The sequence below is a fragment of the Ceratotherium simum genome, chromosome 26, assembly GCF_057802395.1.
Source record: "Ceratotherium simum simum isolate JZ-2026a chromosome 26, ASM5780239v1, whole genome shotgun sequence".
Lineage (NCBI taxonomy): Eukaryota > Metazoa > Chordata > Mammalia > Perissodactyla > Rhinocerotidae > Ceratotherium > Ceratotherium simum.
Genome location: NC_141925.1, coordinates 9,191,912 through 9,217,669, shown reverse-complemented (window position 1 = coordinate 9,217,669; position 25,758 = coordinate 9,191,912). Strand labels below are relative to the sequence as shown.

Here is a 25,758-nt window from a genome sequence, read left to right as displayed (position 1 = left end):
CTTTTTCAGACTTATCTTTGGAGGCAGCAGTGGATTCACTGAGAGGTTCTGTAATCTCACAAGCTTCCAACAGAGGAGAATTCCGCAAGCCGCAACTCTTGGTTTTTCACAGGAAGAGGGCAAGAGGTTTGAGGAGACATTTTTATTTTTAAAATGGTACATTTGTAAAGAATGCCCTTTACATATGTTCTAAAGAAAAGTGTATGAATATTAGATGATTAAAGTGTCTGTGAAACAGTGACTTCACACATGCCAGAGTCTGGTCCCTTTCTGCCTGTGGCTCCCACTCTGTCCCCGAGCTGGTCAGGTCTGACTGGACATGCGGCTTGCCTCCTTACTGTTCTCCTGTCTCAGGAACTGGTGAGGGTCTCTTCTTTGGGCTGATGGAGACTACACAACTCCTGGATTTCTGGAAGACAAGATGGCAGCTCATGGCTCAGCAGTCTCTCAGGCAGCCCTGCCGGTGCTGGTGAGGCCGAGCCTAGACCGGGGCCGAATCCCCAGACGGCTTCATTCCCAAAAGGGCCTCGTTTCTGCCGACGCCCTGAAGCTTCCCAAGTGTCCTGAATACTGCCCGCTGCCCATGTGTGGTTGTGACCACAGATGGGAGGCCTGACATGGGCCCATTCTACGGATCAAGAGTCCTGGGAATGAGGCTGTTTACCTTTGACACCACTGTACTAGGCAAAAAGAACTCAGCCACAAACCAAGCTTTAACTACTGACACCTCTGCCTTCCATTTGAGGCCTCCGACGGCTGCCCATTGGCTGAATTCAGCCTGCACGTGGGTTTGGTCTGGCTCACTGGGCTTTCTTTGTTTTTTTGTTTGTTAATAATTTCTTCTGACAGCTTTACTGTGATGTATTCCTGTACCATAAAATTCACCGTCACAGTGCTTTTTAAACGATGACTTAGTTCACAGTGTTGACACACTGGGAGATTTCTCATAGACTGCCGGCCTCCTGGGCTGAGGGGGTCAGCCCAGACCCCACTACCCCTACTGTCCCCACCCGAGGCTGCATGGCAGTGACCACTATGATCCTAAATGGGATCTTTGGCACCCAGCCCACTTCACTCGTTTAGATCACTTTCTGGCCCCGGCGCCATGTGAATTCACAAGATTCGCATACACACTTACTTTGAATTATACTTCTGTAGGCTAACGTGGCTGGTGAATCCGGTGCGTCAATCATAAAAGACTGTCCTTTGTCGCAACTCTTACCTTAAAGAAACAAATGAAAAAAAGCAAATCCACGAGGAAAACACAGTGGCAACGTGACCTTGGGGCTCCTTCTGTGCCTGTGACATTATGGAGATCTGGATGGTGATTATGTCACTCATAATGAAGAACAAAGCCAGAAAGAACATCAGGGGTCTCTGGGATTGCACTCGCCTCCCCTCCATCCAGCAGGGCCCCTGACTAGCATCTCAACACGGCTTGGAGCCATGCCTGGCCGACAGCCGTTAGTGTGTGTGCCTACGAATCATCTGGGTGGGGCGAGGTGTGTGTGTGGCAAATGCAGGTTCCAGGGCCTCCAAAAGAACAATTCAGCAGCTCCAGGGTGGGCCCAGGAACCTTTAAAAGATTAGTTCTTTGAGTAAAAAGATAATGAATGCACATGGTAAAAAAAAGTACAGAATACAAGAGGTTGTACCATGAAAAGCGAGTCCAAGAGAGGCTACCAGTGTTCAGATGTCTTTCTAGAAATATTATAGGCATATAAATGTGGCACATACACACACACACACACTCATAGACTTAACACACAAGAACGAATGTGAGCACACAACACACACCCTGCCTGTTGCTTTTTCTGTGTAGAATTTTATCTAGAAGGTCATTCCACGTGGGCATCGAGCCCTCTCACCCCCTTTCCCACTTCCTTGGGGCAGGCCTTCCCCAGGCTGCGCTCTCAGCCCTCCCCTCTCTGCACCCCGGCCCCCGCAACCTCGCCTGGATGGGCATGTCCACTGCTGACCCCTCCCGGGGCTGCTGACAAACCCGAGGCCTCCCCGCCTCTAGACCCAGTACCAAGAGGAAACTCGGCTCTCCCCGACGCACCTCCCACGTTCAGTTTCCGAGTGACGTCCCCATCTTCCAGATGGCTCATGCAGGACAGCATGGACATCTCGGACAGCTCTTCCTTCCCAACCGCCAAATCCTGTCCCGTTCTGTCCTGTGTATGTCCCTTGCTCTCTGTGCCAACGCCCAGGCCCTGGGCAAGTCCCCACCTGCCCTCCAGGGCAGTGGCCCACAGGCCTCTTCTCTAAACACACACCCCGGCCCATGCTCAAAAGTCTCACAGTCTCTTGTTTCCTAACGAATGGAGCCCGAGCCCCGAGGCGTGGCTGCACAGCCGTCCACAGCTGGGCTCCACACTCTCTCAGCCTCTCCCTCTTGCCTTCCCTCGGGCCCAGGCACCTCCGCTAACCTAACTGCCCCACTTCCTTGTGGATGGGGTCACGTCACAGGCATCTCTAACTTAAGCAAGTTCAACTGTTATCTTGGGGAAACAAAACTTCGGAGGCGGGGTATAATTTAAGGAGTGTGGGTGGCCCTCCACACTGTTCGACTCCGCAAGCCGATGCCCTGGAGTCAGGATGGGATGGAGACGGGGTCGGCCACCCCGCCTTCAGCCCTGCTGCTGCTCACGGAGCAAGCGTCTCGAGGGTCCTGGGGGACTCTGGGACTTAACGAGGGGTGTTCTTCCCGCAGCGTGGCCCTGAAGGCAGGCCGATGGCTTCAGCTCTTGCTCACTGAGAGAAACGTGGCCGTCAGCGCTGGACAGGAAGGGGGCTGTGCTGGGCTCCCCACGGGGCAGGACGTGGGGCATCTTCTACGGGGTTTTCAAGGCTAGTTTTGTTCGTGACTTTGACGTCAGCGCCTGACTCCTGTGTAAGATGGGACTCCGCTGCGCACCCCTGGCACCCTCCCCAGGTCCCCCCCTTCCTGTCCCCTCTCCTTGGCACGTTCCTTTCCTAGTGCCCCCATGCCGGCATGCCCCTGACCCATCTCCACTCCGCTCTTCCCGGCCCAGCCCAGCCACGCCCGCCTCACTGGCTCCCGTGGCCACGTGCCAGCGTGGTTCACTGGTGTCAGGGCCCCACGCAGCGATGGAGGGGCGGGATCGGGGCCTTGAGACTCACCCACCTATGTGTGGGTCCAGAGGCACTCTGCCCAGGAGAGGGATCTGCAGATCCTGGCACATGACCTCCGCGCCCCCCGTCGTCGGCGGGAAGATCTGAGACTCTTTCTGAGGAGAATCAAAGTGGGGAGGAATCATGATCTTGTTTCAGAATCGTAAGAATGGACCACATTTTTTAAAAACTTCTAAAAGATGGCTATTTTGATTGTGAAACACTACCAAAAGGATTTTCACGACATCAGCAACAGAGGATTTTAATTGTGAGTCCACTTCCCGAAATGGTGGGGAAAGCAGAAATGGTTTCACAGAGAATCATTCCTATTGTTTCCTCCACCACGGAGGACAGATTTGGTTGGACGACCCGACGCGCGCTCACCTTACAGTTGGGGCAGACGAAGCCGCTCATGTTCTCCACCACCCCGAGCACGGGCAGCCTCACCTTGCGGCAGAAGCTGATTTCTTTCCGGACATCCTGGAGCGACACCTCCTACACAGTTTCAAAGACTGGTTATTTCCAAGTGAAAGTATAAGAAAGGGAATGTGTGCATGGTTGAGGGGACACGTGCAATGCAGTGGATTTACCATTATAAGGCCTTAGAGATTCCTGCCATTTATTCACTAAATATTTATTTAGTGCCGACCAAGTGCTAAGCTGTGTTCTAGGGGGTATTTATTTCCCACAAAACCCTGAAAGGATAAACCTGAACAGCCACATATCAAACGTACGATGAATCTACAGAAGTGACCTTTAACACCTCTCAATGTTCTGCTCTCTCGTCAACGGAGCCAAGTGTACACTACCTTCTAGGTCAGGACGGCGAATGACGGCCCGCGAGCTCATTCTGGCTGGCTGCCTGTTTTTGTAAACAAAGTTCTGGAACGCACCATGTGTTCCTTTACATACTGTCTCTGGCCGCCCTCGTCCTACAGTGGTACAGCTGAGTGGTTGTGCAAGAGGCCGTATGACTGGCAAAGCTCAAAACACTTACTCTCTGGCCCTTTACAGAAAAAGTCTGCTGAGCCCTGACCTCGGTTATCACGAACACAAATAACTTCATGGCCAAATTCAAATTCACTTCTGAACTCTGCTTGTTCGACAGTGTGAGTACTGTGCATGATCATCGCTCAGTCCCCTCCCTGTCCTGGCCGTGTAACATGGTGGCAGACACGTGTCCAAGGACTGGTCTAGCGTGCTGTCATCAAGTATGGCTACCCCTTGGCCTCTGTGGCTTTAACAGTCAAGGGCTCCCAAAGGCTCACGGCTTCAGTCACCTCTTTCTCTTCTGAGGCACACATCTGGCTCTTGCCTCTTTTTTTTTTTTTTTTTTGCAGGGAAAGATTCGCCCTGAGCTAACGTCTGTTGCCAATCTTCCTCTTATTTTTTTTCTCCTCCCCAAAGCCCCAGTGCATGGTTGTATACGCTAGTTGGAAGTCCTTCTAGTTTTTCTATGTGAGGCACTGCCACAGCATGGCAAGTGACAGACGAGTGGTGTGGTTCCACAACCAGGAAATGAACTCGGGCCACCAAAGTGGCGAGAGCGCTGAACTTTCAGGGCTGGCTCTGGCTTTGGCCTGAGGCTGGTACAGACAAAAAGGCTAGAAAGTCAACCGGCTGTTACTTAGTCTCGGCATCTCATTGCACCTCTGGGGTTCTCTCCTTGTGTCCTGTAAATAAAAGCCCTGCCACTTTGTCAACGATGACCCCAAAAGAAAGCCACTTGCCCATGTCAGTGCTGAATGTGAAAGGCTCTGAGAAGGTGGGTGTCTAGCGTGAAATCACATTTTCCAGAGAAGTTACACACAAAGGACACAAATGTGGAGCATCCCTCCGTGGCTCCCTGGGGAAGGGCCAGCACTTGCTCCTTCTGTCCCCTCTTCTGAACCCCAGGGGGACTCCATGTTTTCTCTCACAATAAATATGGTACTGGAGAAGCTGTCTTCATGCCAGCGACATTTTTGTTGTTGTTCTGGTTTCTTAATAGACTTGACTTTTAGAGCAGTTTTAGATCCACAGCGAAATTGAGCAGCAAGTACAGAGAGTTCCCAAATGCCCCTCGCCCCCCTACAAAAAACCTCCCCTACTATCAACATCCGCATCAGAGTGGTACATTCCAAGAAGGCTGTTTTCCTTTTAGGTAATTTCTCTGGGACCTACTCTTGATAGTACTGCTGGTCTAGGGTGGACCCCAACTGTTTTATTTATTTATTTATTTATTTGTTTGTTTGTTTGTTTGTTTTTCCCAAAGCCCCAGTAGATAGTTGTATGTCATAGTTGCACATCCTTCTAGTTTCTGTATGTGGGATGCGGCCTCAGCATGGCCGGAGAAGCGGTGCGTCGGTGCGAGCCCGGGATCTGAACCCGGGCCGCCAGCATCAGAGCGCACGCACTTAACCACTAAGCCACGGGGCCGGCCCCCCCAACTGCTTTTTAAAAATTCAACAGAAGACATTCCTAAGGACACACCCATCTTCTTTCCACCGCCATGCCCTAGGCCAGCCCCCTCCACCTTCTAGCCACCGAAGTGGCATCCTGCTCCTCCCCCTCGCCAAGGTCCCTCTCCACAGGGCACCAGAGTGATCTGAGCCACGAATCTGTCACACCACTCCCTGACCCAGGCACCCTCATAGGCTGTGCCTGTCACGCCGTCGATGCAGCATCATGTGTGTGCCCGCGTGTCACCACACAGGCCAGACCGGTCTGTTGTACTCCCCTGGAGCCCGGCCAGGGCCTGCACTTAGCAGGGGCTCAGTGAGGGGTCGTCCTGGCTGATTCAGAGACAGACCAACACACACCGCCTTGATTCTGCTTTCTTAGGAGTGGAGAAGTACACCACGAGGAGAAGTATAACTGAAGGGAACGATCTGTTGGTTTTTTGGGACCCCTTAAGATCCACAGTGATAATACTAAAGCGCATCGTAGACCTGACTGCTGGATCTACTCAAGACGATACTCACCACTGCTCTCTCCTCAGTTCAGGTTCAACACGGCCTCCTGGCCCAGCCTCTGTGTGACTAGGATAGAAGGAGCTGGGCATTGCCAAGGAAGGGGCAAGGAACACAGCAGCTTATCCAGAAATCCCTGTCTACACCCAAGCCCTGTTCTGTGGGAAACTAGGGAGATTTCCTCATCGTTCTGAAATGCCAATGGAACAAGCACGGCAGACTGTGGGGACGCGATGCATGAGCACAGGAAGGGAGATGTATCCATGAGGAACAGTATGAGTTATTACAGCACCAACGGTCTCACTGGCTTCGTGAAGGGAAATTTAAAATTTTGAACCACTATTGTTTAATTTGTGGACAAAAAAAAATGTGGGATGCTGATTTGTCAACTGCAAATGCCTGGACCAGAGATAAATCCAAATCAGGGTGTGCTGCGGAGCACGTGTTCTGAGGAGCTGCTTCGAGACTAGGATCTCGGAGCTGAGGGAAAAAGAAACCTTTTGTCACGGCGCAGTCTGGGCCTGGCTCCATCCGGGCATCGCTCACCTGAGGAGTGGTGATGATCACTGCCCCGTCGATGCGTGCCGCTGCCAGGTACTGGACGACCGAGAGGTGTTCATCCGATGTCCCAGGCGGGGTGTCCACGATGAGGTAGTCGACCTCCCCCCAGTCCACGTCGCGAAGGAACTGCTTGATCATGCCTGGAAGGAGAAATCCTGGGGGTGCCTCTCCTCTTTCCCTGTTCTATACTTGTGCCACTCTTTACAGATGCACAGTCTGTGGTCTTTATGTACATGTGGCCCACGATCTAACTCGGTGGCATTCGGCAGTGTCTGGAGACACTTCGGTTGTCACGACTAGGGACACCTCCTCTAACAAAGAATTATCTGACCCAAAACGTCAGGAGTGCCCAGGCTGAGGGCACTAAATGACACCTGCCTCGTTACCTGGAGCCTCAGTGCCCAATCAACCTGGTATCGATTTCCCCTCACACACTTCTCTCTCTGACACAAAGAAGCCACTACAAAACCACAATAAGAATAACTGCAGTTCGGGCCGGCCCGGTGGCATAGCGGTTAAGTTCACACGCTCCACTGTGGCAGCCTGGGGTTCGCAGGTTCGGATCCCGGGCGCGCACCGACGCACCGCTTGTCAAGCCATGCTGTGGCGACGTCCCGTATAAAGTAGAGGAAGATGGGCACGGATGTTAGCCCAGGGCCAGTCTTCCTCAGCTAAAAGAGGAGGATTGGCAACGGATGTTAGCTCAGGGCTGATCTCCTCACCAAAAAAAGATAATAATAATTTCAGGGTTACCTAGGTTTAAGGAGAGAAAAACTCATAATAGATATTAAAAATTACAAAAAGAAAACTGATATTTCTATTAGCTCTCTTCAACCAGTAAAGGAGGCAACCAGATGCTTAAAAATAATACTCTACAAAGCCCTGCAGGATGACTGTTGCCATCCTGACAGGACAGGATGTGAGGAGACCCAGAGCAATCCTTGGAAGAACGTGATAAAAGGCAGGGTGGCAAACCGTTTTTCTTTGGTCCCCTCCAGATAACGGCGTCGTCGGGACTGCTGAGCAAGAAACCCACCGACATCACCCCCAGGTTGTCTTCCAGGAACTGCAGAGGACGAAGCAAGAAACATTTTTACTTAAAACCACAGTGCAAGGCACTTCCCCTATGTCTTCTGTCTGAGCTCTGGCTGAAAAAACCATTACAAGGCCAAAATGACGATGTGATCTACGAGTATACTCACTCTTTGAATCCTCAAATCATTTTTGGAAAAAAAAAAACAGCGTTAGCATATTGGGGAAATTTGCAAGAGGCACCGTATGGCCCTACACTGCCATGACGGTACATTCGGCTGAAATAAACGAGTATCATCTCCTTACCTGTCTTAACCTGGGTTGGCCAAATCTGGCCCACCTTCTGTTTTTGTACGTAACGTTTTACTGGAACGTAGCCACGGTCCTTCATTTACCTGGTACTACTTATGAGCTCCAACCACGGAGCCTGTATGGCCCACAAACTAAAAATAGTTACTGATGACCCTTTACAGAAAAAGTTAGCCAATCTCTGGTCTTAATTGTATTCCTTGGGCTTGAAAAGTGCCTCAATAAATACTGGTTAACTGATACATAAGCAGGTTGAGAAAAATGTTGCCAACCCACCACATATCCACTAGGTACACATGACCCAAACACACTAGCTTGAAAATAAGGCAAAGAGGTGAAAACTCACCACTGGAGACCAGCCCGAGCCACTCTGGTGAACCTGCGTGAACAGGAGCACGGACATTCACTTGTAAATTACACACACTTCACCCACAGGAAAATTTTACGCAATAAGAATATAGTTTTATAAAATGCAATTCATCATCTTATATGCTTAAATTCTCAATAGGGAGGGAACAGCTGGTGGGGAGCAATGGATGATATAATTCAATACCCTCTCCCTCCCAGGGTGGGTTATTGGGAAACTCTGCTTAGACTACTCAGGGAACCAAAGTTACCTGAATTCAAATATAATTTCGGGTCTGAGGTATTTTAAAGGTGTGACAGAAATCAGTGGGGGTTGTTGAGAAAATGCAGGTAACTGTGGAGCAGCGAGGCTGCCCCTGTGAACGTCCAGGAGGGAAGGAGTTACCTTTAGTGAAACAGGTGACACACAGCCTGCCCGCCAGCGGCCTGAGCCTCACCTCTGACCTGCTGCCCTCGCAGGGGCAGGCTCTGGGGGGAGGGGTGTCAGCGGGAAGCCCACCGGGGCTCCTTCGGCAGGTGTTCATCAATAGCCAGGGTTCAGCTCTGCACCACCTCTTATTAGGAAACTAGAACTTACGCAACTTCCAATCACACATCAATCTTAGAAATCGTACTTTAGAGCAACGCACGAGCCAAAATAGAAAGTCTGTTTCTCTTGATTAAGTCTTACTTTTTTAAACAGCTCTACTGAGATATAATTCACATACGACACAATTCACCCATTTAAAGTGTACAATTCAGTGGCTTTCAGGACATTCGGAGTTGTACAGCCGTCACCACAATCGATTTGAGAACATTTTCATTCCTCTAAGAAGACTCCCTGCACCCCTCCACTGTCATCTCCACTCCCTCCACTCCCCCCCAGTCCTAGGTGACCACCATCTACTCTCTGTCTCTACAGCCGTGCCTGTTCTAGGCATCTCAGAGAAATACAATCACATAATATGTGGTCTTTGGTGACTGGCTCTTATGTCTTACTTTTTTAAAAAACCCACTCATTTCTATTTATATGCGTTCTCTAAGCTGGAGGTCTTAAAACAGGGGTAAACGTGATGACCCAACAGTGTAGGAGAAGAAAATAGTGGAAATTCTGTTTTCTCTTTCCATTTAAAAATTTCGATTTTCATAAACTGCTTGTGCACTGGTACAGTAAGTAGTACACCTACCTCACGTACAGGTAAACAGATGTACGCCCACACGGGGGCGCGAGCCACAAAGCTTGTTACCCGTGGGCATGTGATCGCAGATGTGGGATCCGCAGCTCGACCAGGACCCTGGAGGGCGTCACGCCCCTTCCCAGCTCCCTCAGAAGCAAACCCCAATCCCCAACAGGGCCCTCTCTGCCTCTGGCTACTCTCCAGCTACCCTCCCCTTGTCACTCTGCCCCAGCCCCGCTGGCCACTTTGCTGAGGACCTGAGGACACTGCTTCAGGGTTTCTGCACTTGCTCCCTCAGCCCAGAAGGCTCTTCCCCGGCTTTCCGCAGTGGGGTGCTCCTGACCGCAGCACCCCTGCCCGGCCTGTCTGTCCCCTCACCATGCTTTAGTTTCCTGTTATCTATCCTCTGCCCCCTCCCACGAGGGCCGGGGTCTTGATCTGCCTTGGTCGCCACTGCACCCCAGCACCAGGAAGAGCGCCGGCACGTCAGTAAAGAATGAACCAGTCTGGACCCCCTGGAACCACCTAGCCCTCCAGCCCAGCTTCAACATCCCGCCCCTGGGGGGACCTTTGCTTGGACTGCCTTGCCCTCCGGAGGGAGACCCGGCAGCTGTGCGGACTATGGCGGCCCTGCCCCCACACTGCGTCACTGGCCTGCCTCGCAGTCTCACTTCCCCAGGGGTGACCACAAGGGCAGAAACATTCCCTGGCTTCCAGGGTACAGACCCTAGCAAACACTGGCCTAGCTTTCCCAGTCAGAGCTAAGTTTCCGTGTCTTACTTCTGCATTTTACTTACTGTTTCCCTTCCTCTCTGAGAAGGCATCAAAACTAACGCTTCTCAAAGGGTCTGGATGAACTTTAGATGTAATCCCGCCCCCCCAAATTCACAGCTGCTGTGAAAGCAGACAGATGGACTAGTGACCACCTACCTGATCTCATCGTGTCATGTAAAACCCTGAGGGCCCTGCCAACCTGTGCGGGTTTAGCAGTGCAGTTAGGGTTTCCTGCGCTCTGTAATGCAGCCATTACCTGCTCTCCTTCCAATCCCATTATCTTGGGAATCGACGGCCCACATATGTCGATGTCTAGAAGAGCAACCTGGGGAACGAGGAGAGAGCAGAGCAGTAACGGAAGTGAACGTGCAGTCCTCCAGATGGGCACAGCTGGGAGGGGGCGGGGTCCAAGGAAAGCAGTGAGGGTAAAAGGCAGAAGACAGAAAGAAACTGGGTCAAACGTGGCCAAGCGGAATCTCATGGGGGAGAGTTACAACATTTATCTTCCAGGCCACGGAGACACAATGCAGGACTCCTAAGGAGAACCCGGCCAAGTACATCAACACTGACACCCCCACTAAGTCTGGCCCCGCTCTGGGGTGGTCTTACGGACCTGGGTGTCAGGTCACTAGGAGACTCAAGTCCAGCCACTGTTTACTCAACCTCTACCATGTGCCTGGGGTGTGGGTATCGTTATCTCTGTTTTATGGAAGATGAAACTGAGGTTCAGAGAGGCCCAGTGACTTGTTCAACGAGCGAGGAGCAGAGCTGGGACATAAACTAAAGTCTCCAGACTTCAATGCCAGGGCTCCTCCCAATACCTCATGGGGCCTGGCGAGCAGGGCCAGAGTGGACCCTCTCACTGAGCTCTTAGCAAGCCCCGTTTTCCTGTGATCCTGAAGGTTAATGATGTCTTAAAGGGTGAAGCTTGTAAAAAAGAAACTGAAAATAAGAACAAAATCTAGACAAGCCCTTTGCTAGTGGTAAGTGCAGCCTTGGATGACTCCGTCCACCCCAAACAGCCTGCTTTCCCCATCTGATAAATGAGAAGGTCTGAGGTGGCCTTTAGGAACCCTCTGAAAAGCAGGGCTAATATTCATCTTGAAAGCTCTGATGTCTCAGATCCAAAGTGCAGCACCTCAGGGTAACTTTTTCACTTACCCCAAATTTGCTTCTTGCTTCCCTCCTCAATCCTCTCAACAAACCCCAACCTCCTCCTTCCTCACAAGGACGCACACTCAAGGTCAGGCAAGCGGGCATACATTAGGTCAGCCATTGCCTCACGCGCCCTCTGCTGGACTACGCGAAGAGCGCAACAGACCGACGCCCAATCTGACAACCTGGCTGCCTTCCTTTGCCTCCTGGATACTCGGGGCTGACGTGTGTTGATGGTCCACAGGCATTTTACATCGGAGCCTCACGACCTGGGAGATTATACCGTCACTCCGGCCCTGACAGAGACTTTCATCAACACTCTTGGGTTTCTAAGCTACCCAGTCTCCGTGCCCTTTCTTTTGGCAACAATTTTTTTTTTTTAATTTTTTGTTTATTGCAGTAACATTGGTTTATAACATTGTAAAAATTTCAGGTGTACATCATTGTACTTCTATTTCTGCGTAGATTACATCATGTTCACCACCAAAATACTAATTGCAACCCATCACCACACACATGTACCGAGTTATCCCTTTCACCCTCCTTCCTCCCCCCTTCCCCTCTGGTAACCACCAATCCAATCTCTGTTCCTATGTGTTTGTTTATTGTTGTTATTATCTACTACTTAATGAAGGAAATCATGCGGTATTTGACCTTCTCCCTCTGACTTATTTCACTTTGCATTATACCCTCAATGTCCATCCATGATGTCACAAATGGCTGGATTTCATCATCAGTTTCCTTTCGAGGAATTTCACTCCCCACAACCAAGGGGGTGACTCTTGAGTGAAATGATGCAAGGACACCAGAAACAGATCGCGTGCACTCACTCTTGTGGTGGTACCCAAAAGGGCGGTCATGTGTTCCTGCCATCCAGATCCGGAGCGGCCCCGTGTCCTGTCCCTTCCAGACTTCCTGTTGATCCTGTCACCACCCCAATAACCATCTAATTAATTCCCTTTCTGCTTGAGTTAAGCCAGAGAACCCAAGCTGAGAGAAATGTGCCTGCGTCAGTCTTCACCAGAGCCTCTGTGGAAGGTGCTAGAAGCCTGATGGGAAGAGGAGGCCCTTGCCACACCTCTCCCAGCCAGAACGTGGTGGAACAGGGGTGCTGCAGAGCTGTCAGGGTCCAACGCTTTCCCGTACCCGTCACCCCAAACTTCCCCTTAAGAAGAGGTCATCACGGAAAGTGGGCTCTAGTCCTAAGTCCTGGCACTCCGGGGCCGTGTCACCTTGCATACATTGCTTCTCCTCCCCAAGCCCATCTGTCTGAGCTTCTCATCTGTGAAACAAGTGTTTCGGGAGACTGTCAGGCACCTTCCAGCTCTAGAGTCTATACACCTGAAACTGGCCTCAGCCACTGCAGTCCTGAAGTCCCCAGCATGGACGTTCCAAGGACACAGTTCGCCTTGCAGATCACAAGGCAAGATGATACACTATTCATTTACGGGAGCTGGTGACTTTCGCAGTGGAAAGATGGAGTGTGGTTCTTTGCTGTCTCAGAGCTCAGGCTTACCTATAAAGGGTCCCCCTCCTCCCTTCAAAACTCACATATTCTGCAGCCTGCCTGTGATCAGTCATGGGTGTTTCCCACTCTGCTCCCTCTTGGATCAAGGCCCATTGCAAACGAGCTGTCAGTCACCCTCGGGCCTTGAGCACTAACAAGGAACAGCCTGGCCGTTAGTAATGCGCTTCCCCCAGATGGCAGGCAGGAAAGGGAGAGGGCAGTCCCACCGTCCTGCTGCACTGAGGGCCGGGGGGTGTGTGCTACTTCACTTGACTCATTAAGACACACTCAGACTTGATGACGTGCCGACACCATGCCATCCTTTAGTGACAGTGATGGTTTCAGTGACGAGTCGGTCTGCCGGGGAAATAACACTTCCTAAGGGCTAACCCACCCCCACATAAAGAAATCCAGCTTATCTCGCCATAGTTCCCCAATGGATGGTATGCTTTCCTTCAGTTCACTGCAAAGTCTATATGTGTGTACAGCGGGGATTTCTGAATGTAATTATATGGAAGCGTAATTACATGTAAACAGCTCTGTCTTCACAAGTGGTTACTTGCAACCGGCCTGGTTGAAGCCTGTCTCCAGGGAGCTGTTTAAGAATATGCCTGGCAGCTTCTAAAACCAAAGATTATTCTGGGTAATACAGATAACCTGAGAAAACAGATTTCTTGGCCAGCCAACTGGCCAATACAAATTTGACCCTCAAATGCCAAGACACTGTTGACTGACAGAAGAATGAATGGACAGGTACACTCGGAACCTGCTCACTATCAGTGCAGCAGAAGTCATCCTCGCCCCTCCCCATTCCCGTTAGTGGAATGAAGTAATGGTAACGACTGCTGCTGCAGACAGTCACTGAGCACTCACTACGGGTCAGGCCCTGTGCTAAGCACTTCCATTTACTCAGTCCCGAGTCTCGTGTTACAGTTGAGGAAAGCGAGGCAGAGAGGGCCTGACAGCCTGCCGAGGGCCCCGCAGTGATAAGGATGGAGCTGGGAGGTGAACTGGGCAGTCGCACCCCAGAGCCCGTGTCCTCGGCCACCACGCTAGACTGCACCCACCACGCTGCCCCAAACGCTGGACTGGAGTTCCGGCTCCTCCCTCTTCTCCAAAGGCTGTCAGGCCCCCCTCTGCTAGCTCCCCCGCCTTTGCCCTCATTTGTTCCACCCACAGCCCTAGTCTGGACCCTTGTGGCCTCTCATGGAGACATGAGCAACACCTCCTGGCTGGCTTACCATCACCCTCTGATACTAAGTCACACACTCAGCTGACTGTCACAGCAACGCTCCCAAGGCAACACTCCGATCATGCCTCTTTCCTGTCCAAACGTCTCACCAGGGCATTCAAAGCCCCATGGTCTGGCTCAGCCTCATCCTCGCCCCCTTCACTGGAGCAGTGCCACCAGAATGCCCGCCTCTCCAAGTCTGCCCGGGCCGTCCCACCTCTGTGCCTTTGCCTCCTCCCTCCTCCCCTCACATTCCATCAGTCCCCTCATAGTCCAGAGGCTGCCTTCTCCAAACCCAGGTGTCCCCTCAGTCCTCTCCCCCTTTTCCCAAATCCCTAGAGCACGTCTTGGATGGAGGATACCAGGTCCCAGAGAAACCCAGCTCAGCCACCGGCAGGCCAGCAGGAGCAGCACCACGCATTGTAAGATGATCAGGAGAGAAATGAGGGCAGGGCAGAATTCAGAGTGAGAGAATTCTAGTGAATTCAGTCTAGGAACACTGAGCTTCACAGATCACCTAGTCCAGCCCCGTCACTGTCCCAAGAAGGCTGTGGCCTCCCCAGGGTTTCAATCCTCCTCCAGAGATGCTGCTCCCTGGCCAGCACCAGCACTTCTGGTGCCACAAACCAAAGCAGGGGCCAGCAAACTACAACCCGGGGGCCCAGCCAACTGCCACCTCTTTGTGTACAGCTCACAAGCTAATAGTCATCACATTTTTAGAGGTTTGGGGAAAAAAAGTCAAAAGAATACCTTTATTTCATGATGTGAAAATTATATGAAATTCAAATTTCACTGACAATAAAGTTTTATTAGAACATAGCCATGCTCATTTGTTTACAGACTGTCTATGGCTGCTTTCATGGCTAAGGGCGGAACTGAACAGTTGCTACAGAAATTCTATGGCCTGCAAAGCCTAAAATATTTACCATGCGGCTCTTTACATAAAAAGTTTGCCAACCCTGGAAGCAAACTCTAATTTCTTAATCTAATGATTTAAAAAATATATTCCTGGAGTCCTTGGATACTGGAGAGGTGTTTCAGGGGCCTGTGTGTGTGTGTGTGTGTGTGTGTCAAGGGCATGTTAGAATGGTGGGCCTGATCCCCCTGCCCACTGTAGCTGGCTTTATTGTTTTTTTGTGGAGGAAATAAAGTCTTTATTTATATTAAGATCTTAGGGTGCTACTTCACACTGAAGTAGAATGGTTTATCTCGTATAAGTAGAAAGTATCGAAATTTATCCAGCTTTTAGTTTTAAAATATAACAGGCAATATGTGGCAGTTTTGAAATTTCAATATTAAATTAAATGTATCTCCACAGTCCCTTCTAACACTATCTTTTTAAAAAAAGTCAAACAAAAGTGAAGGGCCACTTGTTATAGAAAAGAAACTTGAACTGAAAGTCAGTTAGCCCTTATACATAAAAATAACTTCCAATATTCAAAATGCACAAACAGAAAACTAATTTTCAGAAATAAATCAACGTATGAAACACACAGAGGTACGCATAGAGACCATGGAAAGAACTGGAGTGGCTTTCAACATGAACAAGATAAAATAAAACTGATTCTGTGTTACACAGAACCCTTCTGCAGGCCCCCAACAGTACTCTGATGGAGAACAGAGTGTTTAGTCGGCAATTCAGATCGAGTGAACAGCAGGGCTGCCTCACCCAGCACACACACAGCACCAACACACAAGTCCTCAGCAACGTCCCTCATTTCAGGGGTCAATGTGTTGGGCAGTGGCGCTCTGAGAGACACCCACGCTGCTCAAGCAGTTCTGATATGTATGTATGTTTTTTATTGGAATTTTATAAAAATTAGAACAGTGGAATGTGTTCTGTGTTAAAAAAAACAAAAATTGAAAACCAGAGTATTCATGGTTTTATTAGGTATAAGAGGGTAATCAAAGTGAATATTGCGATTGCCTTCTAAGATCAAAGCAAAACCATCCTGAGTCCTAATGTATTTTTAAAATCACAGGTATTGCAAATTTTCATTTGACCTTTTTGGTAAAAAGTCCCTTTTTCTTCCTCATCCTACCACACCTGTAAAGCTGCCACCCAGAGAGCAACACTGGGGAACCTGACTTTTCACGCTTGTCTGTGCACCTGGGGAGAAGTGAATGGCCTAGTGCAGGGGTCAGCAAACATTTTCCTCAAGGACTAAATGGAAAATATTTCAGGCTTTTTGGGCAGAATCAAGGACACTATGTAGGTACTTATGTAATAATTTAAAAGCAACCATTTATAAATATTTCCTCATTCCCTATGCAGGGATCCAGATTCCAGAGGCCAATCCCACTTAGCCTGAGGAATCAGTTCTCTACAAGCCATCATAGTTCAGCCTCTCCCAGTTTTCCCCAAGGTCCCACCTGCGTGTTTTCATCCTCCGCTAGGCCGTGGGCGAGGTGCGCACTGAATGTGCTTTTCCCAACGCCGCCTTTCCCAGACAACACCAAGATTTTGTGTTTCACGGTCTTCATTTTCTCTTTGATTTCCTCTATGGCTGCAAAGAAAGCAATTCAGGGGATGAAGTCCCTGACTAAATCTCGAATGTCACCCTTCCGATGGGCTAGAAGGACCTAAGTCCTTGGGACTGTTTCAAGGGATGGTGTGTGACATACCACCTAGTCATCGTAGTACTATACTAAGTGCTACAAAGAAAATAAAGCTATTCTCATATCTGAAACTTTCTTATTTATTGGTTTACTTGTTCGTCTCCCCCTACGAGAACAGAAGCTCCATGAGAGTGGAGACTGAAGTGTTCACTGCTGTATCTCCAGCTCCAGAACAGAGCTTCGCATGTAGTAATGGTTCCCAACCTGGGGGCAACTCTGCCAGGGGACATTGCCATGTCTGGGGGCATTTTTGGTGGTCACATGGAAAAGGTGCTACTGGCATGTAGTGGGTCGAGGCCAGGGATGCGGCTAAACGTCCGACCACACTCAGGACAGCCCCACGACAGAGAATGATCCAGCTCCCAATGACAACAGGGCTGAGGTTGAGAAACCTGGACAAACAGTAGGCACTTAATAAGTACCCATGACTGATAACCATCACTTATGATACACTCACTTTGCATTCACTATTTCACCTGATTTCAAATCCTTAAGGTACTTACACTGTAAGGTAACCATTTTTCTCCCCATTTTTGATGAGGAAACAGAGGCACAGGGAGGTTAAGACTCTTGCTCAAGGTCATATTGTTTGTGGACCCAAGAATCAAACCCGAGTCCCTCTTTGAACTCTTTCAAAACTCTTCTCCCAGCCTCCTGCTTTTTAAGATCCTTTCAGTAGGTTCCCAGAGTCCTCGCCACCCTCCAGTTGGTCCGTCATAGTACTCACCGCTGTGATGACTTGTGTGCTTGCTTACGTGCTTATTGGGGGGGTCTCCCCTATTAAACTAACATCCACCAGGGCAGCGACCTGTCTCATTCAAGCTCTATCCCCAGCACAGACCCTGTGCCTAGCAGGTGATTAATACATATTTCTGTTGAATGAATGGACAATTGCTCCTCAAAAGGGAGAAAATTTTGTCCCAGGAAAGTAGCTGGTGGAGCCAGGATTTAAGCCCGAGCTCTCTGACTCCCAAGTTCATACCCTCTGCCCTCTGCTGACGGCCTCCTCCCGACCCTGTCTGTTACTGTCACTCAAACCTCTGGCCCCACCCCTCATCCCTGCCCACTTTCTCCCAGGCCCTGCCCTCTTAAGACCCCTTTTGACTCCACACCAGTCACTGATCCTTCAGGCTCCGTCCCCATCCCGACACCTTCCTCCGCTCCTCTCCTTTTAAAGGCTCTGCCCCTCTGGGCCCCACCCCTATCACTCATCCCTCAATCCCCGCCTCTCGCCCCGCCTCCTCTGGGTCCGTCCCGCCCAATAGGCCTCCTGGCACCGCCCCTGTCACTCATCCTTCAGGTCCCGCCCCCCGCAACAACGCCCAGTTTCCCCCTACGCCCCGCCTCTTCCGGGCCCGCGCCTTCCACTTCCCGTTCAGGCCTTGCCCCGTCCTCACCCGGGTCTGGAGCGGCGCCGGCTCCAGAGGCGCAGAGCCGCTGGTTGGGGCACCCTTGACATGACGCCCCTCGGCCCGCCTGGGCGCTGCCGGTCCCCGGACAGTCTGCGCGGAAACAAGATGCCAGTTAGAGCAGCTCTCTGTCCCTTCCGCCGCACCATCCACGCCCCCTCCGTGCGCTCACCGTGAGGCACCTCCTCCATTCTGCCGACCTGGACCCGTACGTGGTCACCGGAAGCCGCGTTGCGTATTTCCGTCTCGTGGCTCCCAATCTCACTCTCCAGTCGCGCGAACGAAGTCTCGGAAAGAGAGGGCTGTGCGCACGCGCGAACGGTGTGTGGGGGCGCTTGCGACTGGTTTAGTTCTGTTCGCTTTAAAACTGGGCTGCAGGTGTGTATCATAAATACTTGGGCATGTATCTCCTAGGAACAAAGGGCTATCCTACATGACTTCAGTTCCGTTTTGGTACCCAAGAAGTTTAACATTGATGAAAAATTATTAGCTAATATACACTGTATATTCAAATTTACTCAACTGTCGCAGATAAGACCCCCCCCACACACACACCCCCAGCCTGGATCCAAGGGAGAGTCGCACCTTGCCTCTTGTTCCGTCTCTTTAGTCTCTTTTAATCCAGAACAGCCCTCCTCTCCCCTCCCGCCCTCTTTTATCTTTCATGACACTGATAAATTTGAATAGCTCACAATCTTGTTTTGTCTGATTCTCCCCACACCCCCGCCCCCATGATTAGATTCAGGTTAAAAGTTTCTAGCAGAACACCCTTGAGTAATGTGCTGCTGTATCACCGCAGGAGTGCATGATGCCCGTGGTCCCGTTGTTGGTCGCGTGAAGCTGGCTGACCTGGAAGAGATGGTGTCTGCCCTCTTTCTCCAGTGAATGGTACCCTTTTCCACTTGTAGTTCATAAATACTCTCTGGGGCGATTCATTGAGATCATGTGAATATCCTCTTCATCAACCTTTCACCCAGTGGTTGTAGCATCATTCTTGCCTGAATCCGCTATATCGGTGTTTGCAAAATTGTGCCTTTTTCACAACTCTATCATTATCTATTATTTCTGTTTATTAATTGGCAGAGATTGTAAATAAGAGCTTCCCCCTCCCTCTTTTTGAAAATAACTATGGACTCGTGGATTTTTTTATTCTATGTTTTATAATACATTATCATTATTCTTTCTAGTCAATTTCCCCCCAAATTTGGCCATGAAGCCTCTTCAAGCCAACTCCTGTGTTTTGGACACCAGTCCGACTTCTTTGAGCACTTTCTTGCTCTCTGACACCATAAGATGTTCCAGGCTCCCCTTCTGCTGCAGTCATTTCTCCAAGGAGTCCTGGTTGCTTTTCTTGGAGAATGGTGTTTAGAAACCAAGATCTGGATGCTGAGTGTGCTCATTGCTACCGGAGTATTGTTGCTTACAGGTTTGGCACAAATGTTACCGAGGGAACAATCTTGACCCGGCCTCAGACACTGAGGATATAGAAATTCATTTATTACACAGTAATATGTGTCTGTTGCCTGTTACTACCACCAGTTATAGCTAGCATTTGTCAACCGCTTACTGTTGGTCTGCAGTTATCTAGAGCTTTATGTGAATTACCTAATTGATGCCCGTCAACAGTCCTTTCCTCTAGGTTCTACTATCTCCATTTTTGGGTGAGAAAACAGATGTTCAAAATGGTTCAACTACTTTCTGAAGGTCACACAGCTAGTAGCGAGGGAGCCAGACTGATGAACCCAGGCCATCTGGCCCCAGAGCCCGCACTCTCATCCGTGACACGGTGCCAGGCAGCTCTGTGCTAGGTGCCAGTGATACCAACTGACCTGGTTCGTGTCGTCCTGGAGCCCAGCCTGGTTGGCACAGCAGATAATGAAGCATGTAATTATGGTGTGATAGATGCTCTGGCAGAAGAGGACCAGGGTGGTGGGGGTCAGGGAAGAATTCCTGAAAGCTGTTTGGGAGTCGCCCAGATTGGGACGGGGTGGGGGGGTGGGTGATAAGTAGCATTTCAAATGGAATAAACAGCATGAGCAAAGGCTGGAGGTCAGAGAGGAATTCACTTATAAGGTCAGGCCTGTTGTTATCTCCATTTTGCAGGTAAGAAGACAGGGTCACGAAGAATGCCCTCCCCAAGGTCTTAGAGCCGAAGCGCCAGAGCTGGGATTCCAACAAAGCCTGTATAGGGCCTGGGCTGTCAACCACTCTGCCGTACGTTGGGAGGCAGGATGGAAATTATTTCCCTTTTACTGAGGAAAGTGAGGTTCAGAGAGGTTAACTGGCTTGCTCACGGTCTCACAGCCAGAAGGCTCCACTGAACTCCTCTGACCGCGGGCTCCTTTTCCCCCAGCCACGCTGCAGAGGCCTGAGGCCGGCCCACTTCAGGTCTCCCTTACTGAGGTCCCCCAAGACGTTTCCCGCATGTTCCTCCCAGCTGTTTTCAGTGGCAATGCCGCTTCAGATCTCTCTTTCGTCCCACTTACGCAGGGGCCCTCCCACTCAGCGAGTCCTTACCCAGCGGCAGGGAGGAAATATCTACTGGTTTTCAACCTTTTCCTCGCTACTCATTCTCCCCACAAGGCTATAAAAATGATCATTTTCCGCACTAAAAATTAAAATAAAATCAAATAAACCTTCTCTCAACTTTGCTCCAGGTCTCTCTCCTACTCTCCCCAGCCAACTCCAGTCTCACCTGGGATGGAGTTTTCCGTCTGTTGTAGTGGGAGCAGAAGGGCAGGAACTAGGTTGCAAAGCAGCTTCCCAGGCCCATCCCTGACCTCCAGAATCAGAAACTCGGGGGCTGGGCCAGGGAATCTGCATCTTTACAGTCTCGCAGGATAGTAACTATAGCCACTAAAGGTTGAGGACCACTTCTCACGATGAGTACGCCTCAAGACTCTGTTGTTGGCCCACTTCTAGTCACACTGGCCGCACCCTGCTGGCTGAGCAGCGTCATCCCTTACCCGGTGTGAAACACTCCGCAGACTCCAGCTCCAGCCCCGCCTCTCCCTAAGTTCAGACGCGTGTATCCCGATCAATGCCTGTTGGGTTTTACTGCATGGGTGTCCCGCAAGCGTAACGAACTTATGTCCACAGCTTTTCTCAAACTGGTTCCTGCTTCTGGAGTTCTAATCTCAGAGAGTGGCACCACCCCTGCCCTGAGAACTCAAGTCAGAGATCTGAGTATCAACCTTGCTTAGATCTCTCGTCTCCCCTGCATCAGTTATCAGTTGCTGTGTAGCAAATCACCCTGATACATAGTGGTTAAAACAACAGTGGTTCATTATTTCTCATGACTCTTCTGGTCTTATCTGGGCTCACTCGTGCGGCCTCATTCAGAAGGGAGTTGACTAGCAGATCCAAGATTCTCATTCTCGTGTCTGCCTCGATTTCCCTCCACGTGGCCTCTCTCTCTCTCTCTCTCCACGTGGTCTCTCGTCATTCAGTGGTCTAGCCTGAGTACCTTTACATGGCAGCTGGACAAGACGGGGAACTGGCCCAGGGTCACTTTCTCGCATTCTATTGGTCAAAACAAGACACGAGGGCAGCCCGGGTTCAAGGGGTGCGGAAACAGATGCTGTGTCTTGCTGGGTGGAGTGGCAGGCATGTCTAGAGATGGGGGTAAATGTGGGTGCCGCTGTTGAAGACATCCATGAGGTCTCCCTCTCCGTCCTCAGACATCAAGTCCTGTGGCTCCACTTCTGTGTGGTCTGGTGCCTGGTTGCGCAAATGGCCCCAGTTCTTCACCTCTCTCCTTATCCGTGCCCTCTGCTATCTAACTCTGCAGTGCCCTCCCATTGTGGGTGGGCATTCAGCTCTCCCCCTTAACTCTGGGCTCAGGCATGTGACTTACTTTGCTAATGAGGTGTTAGCAAACGTGACCCAAGTAAACCTTGTAAAAGCACTTGCCTTTTCCACTGCCCCTCCTGCCCCTCTGCCACGGCCGTGAGAACATCTCTGGGTCAGCCCTCTGCAGGTAAGACATTTGGAGCTGAGCTGAGTCACCCTGGCGGTCCCAGCCAAGGCCATCCCCAACCAGTGACCCTGAGACATACGAGAGAGTCCACCCAAGTGCTGCAAAGCCACCGACCCGGACCCACAGGTGACGCCCGCAATGCGTGAGTGAGTCTAGCCGAGTCCAGAAGAACCACCAGCCGACCCACAGACTCATGAGCCACTGAGTTTGGATGGCAAGAGACAACTGACACTGTGTCAACTTCCATCATGCCTGCTGCCTTGGGTTGGCCCTCCTCCCCCTGGGCCTGTCTAGTTTCTGAGTCAGCCAGGCTGGGCTGTGGGGCCAGAACGAACAGCCCCCAGACTGCAGAGGCTCAAGGCAGCAAAGTTGATTTTTGCTCCTGCTCCGTATACAACTTCGTCGGCAGAGGCCCCTGCTCCCTCCACAGGGATGCAGACAGCCGAGGCTCTGCCATCTTGCACTGCCGCTGTCTGAACACGAGGCCTCAGAGGTGGAGAGCGTGAACTGTACACTGCTTAAATGCTTACACCCGGAAGTGACACCTATTCGCTCACTTTCCCTTGGCGAGAATTAGTCGCATGGTCACAGCCAAAAACGTGTAGGGAGTGAAGTAGAGGAGACCCAGAGAGCGGTGGGCACAGGACTGTCTCCCATGGTTCCTCATGTAGTTTCTCTGCTACGAGTCCTACTGTCCTTTCCCACACATATCGGACTGTGGCCCTCTGCTGCTCATAAACCTTCCTTGGCTCCCTGTGGCCCACAGGCTACCGCCCAGTCTTCACATGGTTTTCAGTGGCCTCTGTGACCCATTTTACCCCTCCAGCCTCATTTCTTGCTGTGCGCCAGTGTGAATGCTGAGCTCTGCCCACTGAACAGCTGGGGCTTCCCTGGGAACCCCAGCCCATTCCTCTGTCGCTCACGCAGGTCCTTCTGCCAGGAACGTCCTCCCCCCAACCATGCCCCAGTCCTGTGACACGTCAGCTCTCAGCATCCTCTTCTCCCCGAAGCCGTTCCAGCAAGTGGAACCGACTGCCTTCTCCGTTCCTGGATACAGCGTGTTCCAGAAGTCTGAGCCCAGTTTTCTGTTTTAGTAACTTCGGAGGTATGAATGCCGCAAACTGACAAAAATCAGCATTTGAAGATTTATTTACATTTCCTTTACGTTTATTTAGATTTGTGAGTTTGAAACAACAGATTTGAAATTTTAAATTTTTATTTCAGTCCCTCTGATTGCAGATGGCAGTGATGACTAAAAGAACAAAATTAAAGTTAAGAAATTTGTTGTTTTAAGTGTAGAAAACTTAGCAAGTGCTAAAGATTTGAATAGCTAAATTTTAAAATGATTTTAAAAATAAGTTTGTAAAACGAGAGAGAACAGTAAACAGATTAGTGGTTGCTAGGGGTTGGGGAGGGGTCGGGGGAGAGGGATGAAGAGATAGAGCACAGGGGATTTCTTGGGCAGTGAACTATTCTGTCTGATGCTGTGATGGTGGACACTTGGCAACGTGCGTTTGTCAAATCTCATAGATTTGACACCTAGAGGGAACCCAATGTAAACTATGGACTTTAGTTAATAACGTATCAATATTGCTTCACCAGTTATAGCAAGTGTACTTTGCCAATGCAGGATGTTAATAACAGGGGAAACTGGGCAGCGGGGTGTAGAGGGAATGTATGGGAACTCTCTGAACTTTCTGATAGATTTTTCTGTACACCGAAAACTGCTCTAAAAACAAAGTCTATTAATTTTTTGTAAAGTTTGTTTATACTTCTGAAATTATTAGACCTTAAATCTGCACTAAGACTGTTGGGACACCTGTGTGTATACCTTCTCCAGCGGGTTTCTCAGCCCAGCTACACAGTGTAATCACCTGGGGAATTTTATGTCTGGGTCCTTCTCCCCCACACCAGTTAAGTCAGAATCTTGGGCGTGGGGCCTGGGCATGTAAAGAGGTTCTGAACCTAATTTCTAATGTGGGGAGGGGGCTTCCCCATACCAACAATGCTGCAGACACCAGCTGGGTGCCCTACAATTTAACTCAATTCTGACACTGGTTACCCAGAGATAGCGTCAGACTCTGCAGGTTAAAGGCTCAATCTTACGAGACTGCCTCCCTGTCCCCCTTCAGACGCCAGTCACAAACCCAGGTTGTCACTTGTGCTTCTGACTGACCGGCCGTAAACCCTATGGGTTTATGGGGTGTAATGACCCCCTCCTTTGACTTCAGACACCAGTCGCAAGTCCAGGTTGTTACCTGTGCTTCTGACCCACTGACTATAGATCAGAGGTTCCCATGACCTCTTCCCGCTCTTGATTTGATTAATTTGCTAGAGCAGCTCACAGAACTCAGAAACATATTACTTACTAGATTACAGGTTTATTATAAAAGGATATAACTCAGCAACAGCCAGATGGAAGAGATGCACAGGGCAAGATACAGGGAAAGGGCGCAGAGCTTCCGTGCCCTCTCCAGGCGCCCACTCTCCCCAGATCTGCACGTGTTCACCAACCCAGAAGCTGTCCAAACCCCATCCTTTTGGGCTTTTAGGGAGGCTTCATTACATAGCATGAGTGATTAAATCATTGGCCTGTGGTGATTGTTTCAACCTCCAGGCCCTTTCCCCCTTCTGGAGGGAGGTCGGGGTCAGGGGTAGTTGGTTCCCCCGGCAGCCAACCCCCATCCTTAGGTGTGGTCCAAAAGTCACTTCATGAACAAGAGACACCTTTATGGCTCTTATCGCTTAGGAAATTCCAAGGGTTTTAGGAACTCTGTGCCAGAAATGGGGACAAAGCCCAAATATGTGTTTCTTATTACAATAAATCATAATATCACAGCATGTTTTAAAAACTCTTCAGGGTTTCTAGTGAAGGTATGCAGACTTCTGTGGTGGGGATGGTGAGATGAGTGTTGGCGGATCACACAGGCGTTTACAGCTCATGCTCTGAAGTCAGATGACACGTATTCGAATCCTGACTCCAAATCTTACGAGCTGAATAACATTGGGCAAGTAAGTCCCTTCCTATCTCCAGCCTCAGTTTGCTCATCTGTAAAATGGGGATAACAAAGGCATTTGCCCCACGAGGTTGCTGTGGGGGTAAAATAATTCATGCAAAGCACCAGGCACAGAACATCCAGAGAGCAAAGATCCAATACGGGCTTGTGTTGAAGTAAACTTAGGGATGTAGGTGAGGGTTGCAGAGAAAAGATCCTGCACCCTTATTTACAGGTGAGGGGACGGAGGCCTAGACAGAGAGTTGTCCCAAATCACATGGCAGGTTAGTGGGCGAAACAAGACCAGCCCCTGGGCAAACTGGTTACAAATTTAGATGCTGATCCAGCAGGTCAGGCGCATTTTACCCACACACAGGTGGTGAGAACACGACCGTTTGAAACGCACAGGAGGTGCCTGCAGTTCTGAGTTTCACCAGTAGGTGGCGGTCTTCCCCTACCCATGATTAAAGTAGTCAGGAACTGGGGAAAAATTCAAGTTTAGGAGTAGGGAATTTTCTACTTCTTCCCTGGGATCCAGCAAAAATATCTAAGGTCTATATACACAGCAGGCACT

The 25,758-nt window shown here is 50.3% G+C and overlaps 2 protein-coding genes and 1 long non-coding RNA gene across 7 annotated transcripts in view; 2 read left to right on the top strand and 1 right to left on the bottom strand.

The window, feature by feature from the left end:
* The window catches only part of TVP23A (trans-golgi network vesicle protein 23 homolog A), a 28,457-nt gene extending 28,207 nt beyond the window's left edge, over positions 1-250 (top strand). For both annotated transcript variants that reach the window (XM_087416951.1, XM_014793449.2), the window contains exon 8: positions 10-250. The gene's annotated coding sequence lies outside the window, so the exon portion shown is untranslated. The remainder of the gene's footprint in view (positions 1-9) is intronic.
* NUBP1 (NUBP iron-sulfur cluster assembly factor 1, cytosolic) lies at positions 117-18,464 on the bottom strand. 3 transcript variants are annotated; one of them, XM_004438074.3, is made up of 11 exons: positions 18,382-18,463; positions 18,198-18,302; positions 16,555-16,688; positions 10,545-10,613; positions 8,338-8,370; positions 7,626-7,716; positions 6,636-6,790; positions 3,523-3,633; positions 3,152-3,254; positions 1,139-1,222; positions 117-409 (listed from the first exon to the last, which is right to left on the bottom strand). In XM_004438074.3, the coding sequence occupies exons 1-11, from the start codon at positions 18,398-18,400 to the stop codon at positions 351-353; spliced, it is 963 nt and encodes a 320-aa protein (XP_004438131.2). In that variant the 5' UTR covers positions 18,401-18,463; the 3' UTR covers positions 117-350. The 3 variants fall into 3 exon arrangements, with proteins under 3 accessions (XP_004438131.2, XP_087305751.1, XP_087305752.1); XM_087449625.1 differs by lacking the exon at positions 10,545-10,613 and having other exon boundaries at positions 18,382-18,464; XM_087449626.1 differs by lacking the exon at positions 117-409 and having other exon boundaries at positions 3,148-3,254; positions 18,382-18,464.
* On the top strand, positions 18,297-20,855 carry LOC147913558 (uncharacterized). Of its 2 annotated transcripts, none has more exons than XR_015548509.1 (4): positions 18,297-18,587; positions 19,009-19,097; positions 19,849-20,093; positions 20,313-20,855. It is a non-coding gene; the product is annotated as an uncharacterized LOC147913558 (long non-coding RNA). The 2 variants fall into 2 exon arrangements; XR_015548508.1 differs by having other exon boundaries at positions 19,836-20,093.
* Positions 20,856-25,758: the final 4,903 nt, after the last annotated feature.